The 13,055-nt window shown below is 50.6% G+C and overlaps 1 protein-coding gene across 2 annotated transcripts in view; it reads right to left on the reverse strand.

Moving 5' to 3' along the window:
* Positions 1–701: 701 nt before the first annotated feature.
* ercc3 (excision repair cross-complementation group 3) overlaps positions 702–13,055 on the reverse strand; it is a 30,358-nt gene continuing 18,004 nt past the window's right edge. Inside the window, exons 8-15 of one of the 2 annotated variants that reach the window (XM_085986736.1) lie at positions 12,536–12,850; positions 11,667–11,851; positions 8,583–8,785; positions 6,849–6,945; positions 6,348–6,465; positions 5,891–6,009; positions 2,218–2,370; positions 702–1,038 (exon numbers count right to left, since the gene is read on the reverse strand). In XM_085986736.1, the coding sequence (XP_085842862.1) occupies positions 916–1,038; positions 2,218–2,370; positions 5,891–6,009; positions 6,348–6,465; positions 6,849–6,945; positions 8,583–8,785; positions 11,667–11,851; positions 12,536–12,850 (1,313 nt within the window). In that variant the 3' untranslated portion in view covers positions 702–915. Of the gene's footprint in view, positions 1,039–2,217; positions 2,371–5,890; positions 6,010–6,347; positions 6,466–6,848; positions 6,946–8,582; positions 8,786–11,666; positions 11,852–12,535; positions 12,851–13,055 lie in introns of those variants that run through there. The other variant, XM_085986738.1, reaches the window with a different exon arrangement.

Here is a 13,055-nt window from a genome sequence, read left to right on the forward strand (position 1 = left end):
AGTTAACATACAGATCAGCCATGATCTAATTGAATGGTGGAACAGGTTTGAGGGGCTAAATGGCCTCCTCCTGTCCCTATGATGAAGGCTCTTTCACGGTCATCCTTCCAGACAACCAGCTCCCCATTACTACTTTCACTGTCTCAACCATCAATAACTCTCAGGGCAGGTACAGCACGGGTTAGATACAGAGCAAAGTTCCCTCTGCACCATCCCGTCGAGGTGCCCCCAACTGCACCAGTGACACTTTTTGTCTTTTCTCACACCAGCCACACAGGAGTTAGGTTCGATGATAGGATCACAGAGAGACTAATGCAGAGAAGTTGCTGCTCCTCTGAATATTTAGTGGTGATGTAACGTGGTACAATGTACCTGGTCTTGCCCATTCACAATGTGGCAGGTAACGCGTGCAGTTCGCTCTGTAGTGATGGGCGACTCAGCCTGCACAGCAGCAGATTCCACTTCAGTGGCCAGAACTGTAATCATCTGTCACAATGCTGTAATGTCCCAGTGAAAGTGCACCAACACCACCTGGATCCTGGTAAGCGGGATGAGATCAGCACAGCATGCGGGGACAGACCGGCACCGGAAGAAACCGCATGACGAGCCGGGAGGGACCAGCACTGGAAGAGATCGGCACAGCGACCACATTCAGGAGAGGGGCTGAGATAGAGTCCAACAAAAAAACACACAAACCAGCATTTAGAAAAAATATTTAATTATTCCAACAACTCTCCAATCGAGAGCCATCATAATAAATACCAAAAAATCACTCAGCGCATTGCTTTTCAACATGAAACAGTGGGCAGTCCTGTTGCTGCCAGTACTGTAGGCTCAGGCAGTCAGTCTGCCTTCTGTTACTCCCTGGTACCTGCTTCTCACGGGAGGGAATCACCTCCTGCCATTCACCCACTCTCATTTCCTGAAGCGTTTGAAGAGAGGGTGGATGTTTTTGCCGAAACTCTTCCGATGATACTCCAAGTAAATGGCGTCATCTGCCCCCGACATCGAGCTCATCGTCCCGAACCGCCGGGAAACCTAAAGGAGAGGGAGAGAATTTAACACGGTGCTGCAGCGGGTGAGCCCTGACGGTGTGTAATCACAGGGCCAATGGTGGCTCCTCTGATCACTTATCAACCATGACTCGGTTCCCCCGTGTCAGGAGGTCGTGGGTTCGAGTCTCACTCCAGAGACTTGAGCACATTATCCAGGCTGACACTCCCAGTGTAGTACTGAGGGAGCGCCGCACTGTCGGAGGGGCAGTACTGAGGGAACGCCGCACTGTCGGAGGGGCAGTACTGAGGGAGCGCCGCACTGTCGGAGGGGCAGTACTGAGGGAACGCCGCACTGTCGGAGGGGCAGTACTGAGGGAGCGCCACACTGTCGGAGGGGCAGTAATGAGCGAGTGCTGCATTGTCGGAGGGGCAGTAATGAGCGAGTGCTGCATTGTTGGAGGGGCAGTACTGAGGGAGCGCCACACTGTCGGAGGGGCAGTACTGAGGGAGTGATGCAATGTCGGAGAGGCAGTACTGAGGGAGCGCTGCACTGTCGGAGGGGCAGTACTGAGGGAGCGCTGCACTGTCGGAGGGGCCGCACTGTCGGAGGGGCAGTACTGAGGGAGCGCTGCACTGGGAGTGGCAGTACTGAGGGAGTGATGCAATGTCGGAGAGGCAGTACTGAGGGAGCGCTGCACTGTCGGAGGGCAGTACTGAGGAGTGCTGCACTGTCGGAGGGGCAGTACTGAGGGAGCGCCGCACTGTCAGAGGGGCAGTACTGAGGGAGTGCCGCACTGTCAGAGGGGCAGTACTGAGGGAGTGCTGCACTGTCGGAGGGGCAGTACTGAGGGAGTGCTGCACTGTCGGAGGGGCAGTACTAAGGGAGCGCCGCACTGTCGGAGGGGCAGTACTGAGGAGCGCTGCACTGTCGGAGGGGCAGTACTGAGGAGCGCTGCACTGTCAGAATTTGCTCTACTTCTATTCCACAATTGCAACAGCAGAGTTGGTGAATCAGGATTTAGGCTTTGGGAGGTTTCCCATGATACTCAGTATAATTTCTCTAACCCCCTCAGCATTCCTACACCAGTGTTTACTGTGGGAGGTAAATGCCCCAGTTACAGTAATCTCCAGCTACAGCCGGTTTTAATTCAGATTGCCACCTCCTCCTGCGCTGGACTCCTGCCCCATTTAGCAGCTCAGGAATCTGACTGGAATTTCTTACCTGTCCCATCTTTGAGCCAAATTCTCCGAGCACCACCTCCTCCTCTGCATCCAGGTCTGAGGCTGCTAGAACCTTCTGCAGAAGCTGTTGCTGATCGTCCTTCGTTGTGAATGCTAAATCCTCCTCGTCCATTCCAGCCAGCTTTGTAATCACCTGGGGAGGGAGGAACCCACACAGCTCTCATTAATAGTCTGAGGCCATCGAACTGATCAGTGAGTCAGTAACTAGAATGCATCAAATAAAGATCATCAAAAGGGCAGCGAGGGACAGGGACTGAGCCCCGGGGCTGGGGGGTGAGGTGGGGCGAGGCTGGGGGGGTGGCGAGGGTGGGACGGGAATGAGACTGGGGGGGGGGGGGTGGGGGGGTGGGAAAAGAGACGAGACCGGGGCAGGGGGTTGGGAAACAAGGCCGTGGGGGGGGGGGGGGGGGGAGGTGGGCGCGGTGGCCTGTTATAAGGGCCGGATGTTGGGGGTCATCGAAGCCTGAAGACACACAGAACCATTTCCGGGTCATGTAGAAACATAGAAGGTAGGAGTAGGCCATTCGGCCCCTCGAGCCTGTTCCGCCATTTAATGAGCTCACGCCACGATCATCCAAATTCAGTACCGTCCCTGCTTTCTCCCCATATCCCTTGATCTCATTAGCCTTAAGAAATATATCTAACTCCTTGAATATATTTAATGAATTGGCCTCAACTGCCTTGTGTGGTAGAGAATTCCACAGGTTCACCACTCTCTGAGTGAAGAAATTCCTCCTCATCTCAGTCCTAAATGGCTTACCCCTTATCCTTAGACTGTGACCCCTGGTTCTGGACACGCCCGCCATCGGGAACATCCTTCCTGCATCTAGTCTGTCTAGTCCTGTTAGAATTTTATAAGTTTCAATGAGATCCCCCTCTCATTCTTCTAAACTCTAGCGAATATAAGCCTAATCGACCCAATCTCTCCTCATACGTCATTCCTGCCATCCCAGGTATCAGTCTGGTGAATCTTCGCTGCACTCCCTCCATGGCAAGAACATCCTTCCTCAGATAAGGCGACCAAAACTGCACACAATACTCACGGTGTGGTCTCACCAAGGCCCTGTACAACTGCAGCAAGACATCCTTGCTCCTGTACTCGAATCCTCTCGCTATGAAGGCCAACATACCATTTGCCTTCTTAACCGCCTGCTGCACCTGCATGCTTACCTTCAGTGACTGGTGCACAAGGACACCCAAATCTCGTTGCACTTCCCCTTTTCACAATCTATTACCATTCAGATAATAATCTTCCTGTTTTTGCCACCGAAGTGGATAACCTCGCATTCATCCACATTATACTGCATCTGCCATGCATCTGCCCGATCACCCAACCTGTCCAAATCATACTGGAGTTTCTCTGCATCCTTCTCACAGCACACACGCCCACCCAGCTTTGTGTCATCTGCAAACTTGGAGATATTACATCTAGTTCCCTCGTCTCGATCATTAATATATATTGTGAATAGCTGGGGTCCTAGCACCGATCCCTGCAGTACACCACTAGTCACTGCCTGCCACTTGGAAAAAGACCCGTTTATTCCAACTCTTTGCTTTCTGTCTGCCAACCAGTTCTCTATCCAAGTCAGTACCTTACCCCCAATCCTGTGTGCTTTAACTTTACACGCTAATCTCTTATGCGGGACCTTATTGAAAGCCTTCTGAAAGTCCAAATACACCACATCCACTGGTTCTCCCTTATCTATTCTACCAGTTACATCTTCAAAAAATTCCAGTAGATTAGTCAAGCTAGATTTACCTTTTGTAAATCCATGTTGACTTTGTCCGATCCCGTCACTGTTTTCCAAGTGCTCTGCTATTACATCTTTTATAATGGACTCTAGCATTTTCCCCACTACCGAGGTCAGGCTTACCAGTCTATAATTCCCCATTTTCTCTCTACCACCTTTTTTAAAATAGTGGGGTTACATTAGCTATCCTCCAATCCATGGGAACTATTCCAGAGTCTATAGAATTTTGGAAGATGACCAGCAATGCATCTACTATTTCTAGGGCCATTTCCTTAAGTACCCTAGGATGTAGATTATCAGGCCCTGGGGATTTATCGGCCTTCAATCCCGTCAATTTCTCGAACACCATTTCCCTACAAATACTGATTTCTATCAGTTCCTCCCTTTCATTAGACCCTATGTTCCCCGACATCTCTGGTTCTGTCTTCACAAAGGAGGACACAAATAACCTCCCAAAGTATGTATTTAATTGGTCTGCCATGTCTTTGTTCCCCATTATAAATTCCCCTGATTCTGACTGCAAGGGACCTACACTTGACTTCACCAATCTTTTTCTCTTCACATATCTATAGAAGCTTTTACAGTCAGTTATTATGTTCCTCGCAAGCTTACTCTCAATCTATTTCCCCCCTCTTAATTAATCCCTTTGTCCTCCTTTGCTGAATCCTAAACTGCTCCCAATCCTCAGGTTTGCTGCCTTTTCTGGCCAAATTATATGCTATCCCTAATTTCCCTTGTTAGCCATGGTTGAGTCACTTTTTTGTTTTATTTTTATGCCAAACAGGGATGAACAAATTCTGTAGTTCATCCATGCGATCTTTAACCCTTTAAGTAACGTTCCCCAATCCATCCCAGCCAACTCGTGCCTCATACTATTGTAGTTTCCTTTATTTAAATTCAGGACCCTAGTCTCAGAATTCTTCATTAAGATGGAGAGTGAAGTAGTTTATTCAATCATATTATGATCTCTCCTCCCCAAGGGGCCTCACACAAGAAGATTGCTAATTAATCCTCTCTCATTACATAATACCCAGTCTAAGATGGCCTGATCTCTAGTTGGTTCCTCGACATATTGGTCCAGGAAACCATCCCGTATACACTCTAGGAATTCCTCCTCCACAGTATTGTTACTAATTTGGTTAGCCCAATCTATATGTAGATTAAAGTCACCCATGATGACTGCTGTGCCCTTATTGCATGCGTCTCTAATTTCCCTTTTAATGCCATCCCCAACCTCAGCATTACTGTTTGGGGTCTGTATACAACTCCCACTAACGTTTTCTGCCCCTTGGCATTTCTCAGCTCTACCCATACAGATTCCACATCATCAGAGCTAATATCCTTCCTTACTATTGTGTTAATCTCCTCTTTAACCAGCAATGCTGCTCCACCTCCTTTTCCTTTTTTCCTGTCCTTCCTGAATATTGAATACCCCTGGATGTTGAATTCCCAGTCTTGGTCACCCTGGAGCCATGTCTCCGTAATCCCAATTATATCATATCCGTTTACATCTATTTGCGCAGCTAATTCATCTTGTGTTCCCACCACAAGTGTTGACGCTATTCCCGGCCATTTTGCACCAACTGTTTCTCAGGTGGTTTTTGTCTGCTGCCTGTGTTTGAGATGACAGCACAGAACCCCACAAGGGCGGGTGATGCGATCAGAGCCTGCAGTAATGCACTGGATTACCACAGCCTGCCCTGTGGGCCGTCATCGCCAACAGCCGCTACTCAACAGGGAGGGGAATCACTAACCGGGGAGGAACAATGTCCAAGAAGAGCTTTCATCTCTCGGCTTCAGAGAACGGAAACAAGCCCGACCCTAACTTCGACCCCCAACTCTAGCACTGACCCCGATCCTGACTATGAGGGGGTAGTCTGCTCCTTCCTCAGCCCAGCTCACCTTGAAGCTGTAGCCCTGGTCGACCAAGAACCTTTGCCTCTTTGCAGAGTAGGCCATCTCCTGCGTATCCTGAGACACCAGTGAGTAGAAGAACGCGTTGTACTCCTCAGCAACCATCCCTGTGAAAGGGGACAACATCCAGGACACACCATGAGAATCACAGACAGCGCAAAGCAAAGGCAGAATGGGTTTGGTGACCCCCCTTAGTTTATAAACGGGCACAGTGGATCCAGCACTGTGACTTGCAGCTAATTTACAATCAATTCCAACTCATGTTAAGTTGGCAACGTGAAATGCAAATACTGCAGAGATGGTCTGTGGAGATCCCCCTCGCAGAAAGTAAAACTACTGACGGGAGAGCACACGCGCACCCCCCTCCACGACCACACTCACACCCCACCCTCCACACAAACACACCCCAAACGCACCCAGGGAGTGGGGAAGCCCCCTCACTCACCTTTCTTTGCCCGCAGTACTCTGCCCAATCGCTGGGCCTCCTGCCGCCTGGACCCTCCGTGTGACGATATCTGTATCAACACATTGGCTTCGGGGAGATCGAACGAGGTGTCGCCCACCTACCAGAGATCAGAGTATCAGCACTGCTTCACCGCTTCGCCAACAGTGAGCGCAGTGGAAAAAACAGCTTTACTGTCGCCCGAACCGCACCGTGCAGGCACTGCATGGGCACCGCGCACACTGGGGCACCGCCCGCACCACGCACACTGGGGCACCGCGCACACTGGGGCACCGCCCGCACCGAGTAGGGGCACCGCGCACACTGGGGCACTGCCCGCACCGCGCACACTGGGGCACCGCGCACACTGGGGCACCGCCCGCACCGAATAGGGGCACCGCGCACACTGGGGCCCCGCGCAAACTGGGGCACCGCCCGCACAGGGACATTTACACAGCAGCTGACATAACCTTGCGATAAATTCCAGCTCTTTTCCCGGTTTACCTTTGAGATGAAGATGGTGTTGATTTTCGGGTTGTGTGTAAAATTCTGCAGAATCTGCATCCTCTCCCCTTGTGATGTGGGGCCGTAAATGTAAGGCCTAAAAATAAACAACACAGCGACACGAGTTAAACCAAATCTCAGTCCAAGTACTGCCAACCACCGCTGCAGTGCCAGTCGATAATCTATAAACCAAAACATTACAAACCTGACTAATATTTTCCAATAAGTTTTTCTAATTGGTATAAATATTGGTCAACATGTTCTAAGCGTACAGGCTGACCGGGGCCCGTGCATCAGCTGTCAAAGATAGATTCTTCATATTTTTAATAAAGGATATTATCGCTCATGTTAACTGACCTCCAGGAATAGGGAGGTTTTCGATTTCGACCCACTAGTCACTGTTTGTTGCCAAATGAATCTTTTGCTCATCTGGTACCTCGACAAGCTGGATTCAGTGATCACGGCAGGACGCTGGCTGCTTCACTCTATTTGCTGGGCGATACCAGGTGGATCCTATGCCTGTGCCTCACTGAAGACTATCAGGTGGAAGGGGAGCAGCTGGTGAGAGCACGCTCTGGACCCAGTCTGGGTATTTACGACGGGCTAATCAACGACTCGGAATTAGAGCGGGATGAGGCTAGGGAGCTTCCTAAGAGGAGAGGGTAAATACAGGGATGGAGAGGACTGATGCTCAACGATGGAGCAACGAGTGAGGAGGCTGTGTGCTCAATCCAGGAATTAGCAGCTAGCTGAGCCGGTGGAGGGTTTGCAGTGCAGAACCAGTGAGGCGGCCAGGGCCTCAGCTCCCAGCACTAGCAAATTAAGAGCGAGTTCAGGGGAGCGGCTTCCAATGGCAGAGAGTGATAAAAGCTGGGGAAGGAATGGCGGGAACTCTGGCGGTGAGAGGATGCAAACACAATGCACACACCAGGCTGGAAAGGGAAAGCTTGAACAGTGAAGGTCAAAGGTCCAATTCTGGGCACCACACTTTAGGAAGGACCTGAAGGATTCGGAGAGGGTACAGAGGAGATTTACTGGAATGTATTCCCTCATCCCTGGAACCAGTTACGTGGATAGACTGGAGAAGCTGGGGTTGTTCTCCTTAGAGCGGAGAAGGCTAAGAGGAGACTTGATAGAGGTGTTCAAAATCATGAATTAGACAGAGTAAATAAAGAGAAACTGTTTCCAATCACTGAAGGGTCGATAACCAGAGGGCACAGATTGAAGGTGATTGGCAAAAGAACCAGAGGCGACATGAGGAAAAAACTTTTTTTTACGCAGCGAGTGGTTATGATCTGGAACGCGCTGCCTGATGGGGTGGTGGATACAGATTCAATAGGAGCTTTCAGAAGGGAATTGGATAAATACTTGAAGGAGAAAAAACTGCAGGGATATGTGGAAAGAGCGGGGGAGTGGAACTAACTGGATTGCTTTTCGAAAGACTCAATGGGCCGAATGACATCCTTCTGTGCTGTACTAGTCTATAATGGGCTATTTGACCGGGGGGGGGGGAAACGTGCTGGGAACTCTCGCAATATCCTGACAATATCCACGTATTCACAAATCAGGAGTGCGAATCCTGCCCGATTTCCCACCTCCCCCGAAAGCACCGAGGCCACTGTGGCGCCCCCGCTAAACCCAAGACCCTCCTGGTCTCTGCATCTTAGCGACCGAGGGTTCACTCAGACCCAGATCTCTGAAAAGCGACCAGACGCGCACTGGGCCGTTACTCACTTGTTCAGTTTGATTGCGTACTCCTTGAGCGCAAACACATTGTCGGCGAACACGATGATCTTGTCGTTCCTCCGCTCGTGGAAGCGAATCAAGAACTGACAAGCTCTGAACTTGTTGGGGTTCATCACGTAAAGCAGCATCCGCTTCTTCGTCTTAATTGCAACGTACTCCCGGTAAAACTCGGGTGACATCGGGCACCACACCTACACAACACACAGGGAACGGCATTGAGAAAGCGCCTGATCACCTCCCCCAAACCTCTTCACCGACAATCAGTTACTCCAAACACAGCAAGATCCCACAAGCAGGAGTGAGAGATACAAAAAGGAAGGAGGGGGAGAAGAGAGCACCAGGGCCACCCGTGCTCAGCCTATCGATGAGACGGTGCAGCCTCCAGCACAGGCTGCCACAGATGAACGACAGTTATTTAAGAAAGAACTTGTATTTCTGTAACGCCTTTCACCACCTCAGGACGTCCCAAAACATTTTACAGCCAATGAAGTACTTTTGAAGTGTAGTCGCTTTTGTAATGTAGGAAACGCGGCAGCCAACTTGCGCACAGCAAGCTCCCAGAAACAACAATGTGATAATAACCAGAGAATCTGTTTTTAGTGATATTGATTGAGGGATAAATATTGGCCAGGACACTGGGGATAACTCCCCTGCTCCTCTTTGAAACAGTGCCCATGTGATCTTTTACGTCCACCTGAAGGTTTAACATATCATCCGAAAAACGGCACCGCCGACAGTGCAGCACTCCCTCAGCACTGCACTGGAGTGTCAGCCTAGATTTTGGTGCTCAAGTTCCTGGAGTGGGACTTGAACCCATGACCTTCTGACTCGGAGGTGCGAGTGCTACCCACTGAGCCACAGCTGACACCCTCATCATATCCTCAGGGTGACCAAAGTGCTTCACAGGCAACGAGTTGAAGTGTCGTCACTTATGTAGGCATATGTGGCCACCAATTTGCATACAGCGAGGTCCTACAAACAGAAAATGAGATGTTGGTCTGTTTTTGGTGGTGCTGGTTGTGGGGTGAATGTTGGCCCAGGACACTGGGAGAACTCCCTGCTCTTTCACTAGTGCTGTGGGATCCACAATGGAAGGCACCTCTGACTATGCTTGGAAACGTTACACTCACATTTATTTTCTCCTTACTCCCTATACTTCTTTCCCCCTGCCCCACCCCGCCATCCCATATCCTGAAGGCCTCAACCTTGGCGCTGTCCATGTGTGAGGTGCCTCGCTGGCCAAAGAATCACTCGTGTACGGGCCTAGTGTGCAAACATCAGGAGGCTGTACACCACTGGAGGGAAGGAAACCCGCCGTCCTTACCCGGTCTGGGCCTATATGTGACTCCAGTCACATACCAACATGGATGACTTTGAGAGACTCACATCGGCACACTGCACCTTGATAATGTAACCACACTGATTCCTCCCGCACTGTGAGAGACTCACCTCAGCACACTGCACCTTGATAATGTAACCACACTGATTCCTCCCGCACTGAGACTCACCTCAGCACACTGCACCTTGATAATGTAACCACTGATTCCTCCCGCACTGAGAGACTCACCTCAGCACACTGCACCTTGATAATGTAACCACACTGATTCCTCCCGCACTGAGACTCACCTCAGCACACTGCACCTTGATAATGTAACCACTGATTCCTCCCGCACTGAGAGACTCACCTCAGCACACTGCACCTTGATAATGTAACCACACTGATTCCTCCTGCACTGAGAGACTCACCTCAGCACACTGCACCTTGATAATGTAACCACACTGATTCCTCCCGCACTGTGAGACTCACCTCAGCACACTGCACCTTGATAATGTAACCACACTGATTCCTCCCGCACTGTGAGAGACTCACCTCAGCACACTGCACCTTGATAATGTAACCACACTGATTCCTCCCGCACTGTGAGAGACTCACCTCAGCACACTGCACCTTGATAATGTAACCACACTGATTCCTCCCGCACTGTGAGAGACTCACCTCAGCACACTGCACCTTGATAATGTAACCACACTGATTCCTCCCGCACTGAGACTCACCTCAGCACACTGCACCTTGATAATGTAACCACGCTGATTCCTCCTGCACTGTGAGAGACTCACCTCAGCACACTGCACCTTGATAATGTAACCACACTGATTCCTCCCGCGCTGAGACTCACCTCAGCACACTGCACCTTGATAATGTAACCACACTGATTCCTCCCGCACTGAGACTCACCTCAGCACACTGCACCTTGATAATGTAACCACACTGATTCCTCCCGCACTGTGAGACTCACCTCAGCACACTGCACCTTGATAATGTAACCACACTGATTCCTCCCGCGCTGAGACTCACCTCAGCACACTGCACCTTGATAATGTAACCACACTGACTCCTCCCGCGCTGACTCACCTCAGCACTGTACCTTGATAATGTAACCACACTGATTCCTCCCGCACTGAGACTCACCTCAGCACACTGCACCTTGATAATGTAACCACACTGATTCCTCCCGCACTGACTCACCTCAGCACACTGCACCTTGATAATGTAACCACACTGATTCCTCCCGCACTGAGAGACTCACCTCAGCACACTGCACCTTGATAATGTAACCACACTGATTCCTCCCGCACTGTGAGACTCACCTCAGCACACTGCACCTTGATAATGTAACCACACTGATTCCTCCCGCACTGTGAGACTCACCTCAGCACACTGCACCTTGATAATGTAACCACACTGATTCCTCCCGCACTGACTCACCTCAGCACACTGCACCTTGATAATGTAACCACACTGATTCCTCCCGCACTGAGAGACTCACCTCAGCACACTGCACCTTGATAATGTAACCACACTGATTCCTCCCGCACTGAGAGACTCACCTCAGCACACTGCACCTTGATAATGTAACCACACTGATTCCTGACGCGCTGAGACTCACCTCAGCACACTGCACCGTGATAATGTAACCACACTGATTCCTCCCGCACTCCGAGACTCACCGCAGCACACTGCACCTTGATAATGTAACCACACTGATTCCTCCTGCACTGTGAGAGACTCACCTCAGCACACTGCACCTTGGCGATGTAACCGCTGTTCTGCAGCTCCATCCAGTTGGCTTCAAAGAGTTTTGGTCCAATGAGAAAATTCAAGTCCACAATTTTGTCATCTTCCCGGACCAGCGTGGCAGTCAGCCCCAGTTTGCAGTGGGCCTGTACGATGGTCAGAACACGCCGGAACATTCGCGCTGGAAGGAACAGAGGACTGGGATTATCGCCATTAACACAGCAACCAAGTACAGAACTGCACAATTTAAAAGCACTGCTCAAGAATCTGTTTGTGAATTAAGGTCCACTCTCAGGCAATAGTGTCAGAATGGAGCATTGCGCCATTTACAGCACAGGTTAGATACAGAGTAAAGCTCCCTCTACACTGTCCCATCAAACACTCCCAGGGCAGGTACAGCACGGGTTAGATACAGAGTAAAGCACCCTCTACACTGTCCCATCAAATACTCCCAGGGCAGGTACAGCACGGGTTAGATACAGAATAAAGCTCCCTCTACACTGTCCCATCAAACACTCACAGGGCAGGTACAGCATGGGGTTAGATACAGAGTAAAGCTTCCTCTACACTGTCCCATCAAACACTCCCAGGGCAGGTACAGCACGGGTTAGATACAGAGTAAAGCTCCCTCTACACTGTCCCATCAAACACTCCCAGGGCAGGTACAGCACGGTTTAGATACAGAGTAAAGCTCCCTCTACACTGTCCCATCAAACACTCCCAGGGCATCCTGTGCGCAGATGTGCAGAGACATTTGAAAACTGCTGCTCTCAGTTACTCTGCCCCGAGTCTAATTTTGATTTACAGCACACACTTCCTTTCCACCGACCGAGGCTGGGCTGCTGCACTGTACAGCGGCCATTACCTGGAATAGTGTGCACCTCATCAAGCAGCATGAGACCCCATTCCTGGCTCTTCAGCCACTCCATCACTCGCTCCGCTTCCCAGGAACGTTTAGTCGTGTGCCCCAGCATGGAGTAGGTGCTGATGGCGATCGAGCAGCCGATCGGCTTGTCCTTGGCGTCGGAAGTGAAGCGACAGATCTGGCTGTCATCTATGGTCGACCACATTTTGAACTGTGACTTCCACTGCTCCACAGACACTGCTGAGGTACAGAGGACCAGGCATCGCTTCCGCACCGTGCAGGCTGCTGTCACCCCCACCAGAGACTTCCCGGCACCTACAGGGCAATGGGAAACACGTCTTCAAACCCAACTGAAGGATCACTAAAGATCAGCAGAGAAAGACTTGCATTTACATAGCGCCTTTCACCACATCAGGACGTCCCAAAGTGCTTCAGTCAATAAATATTTTTGAAGTGTTGTAATTACATTGAATATACAGCACAGAAACAGGCCATTCGGCCCAACCAGTCCATGCCGGCG

The sequence above is a fragment of the Somniosus microcephalus genome, chromosome 4 (assembly GCF_052327205.1).
Source record: "Somniosus microcephalus isolate GS21.2 chromosome 4, FLI_Smic_1.0, whole genome shotgun sequence".
Classification (NCBI taxonomy): domain Eukaryota; kingdom Metazoa; phylum Chordata; class Chondrichthyes; order Squaliformes; family Somniosidae; genus Somniosus; species Somniosus microcephalus.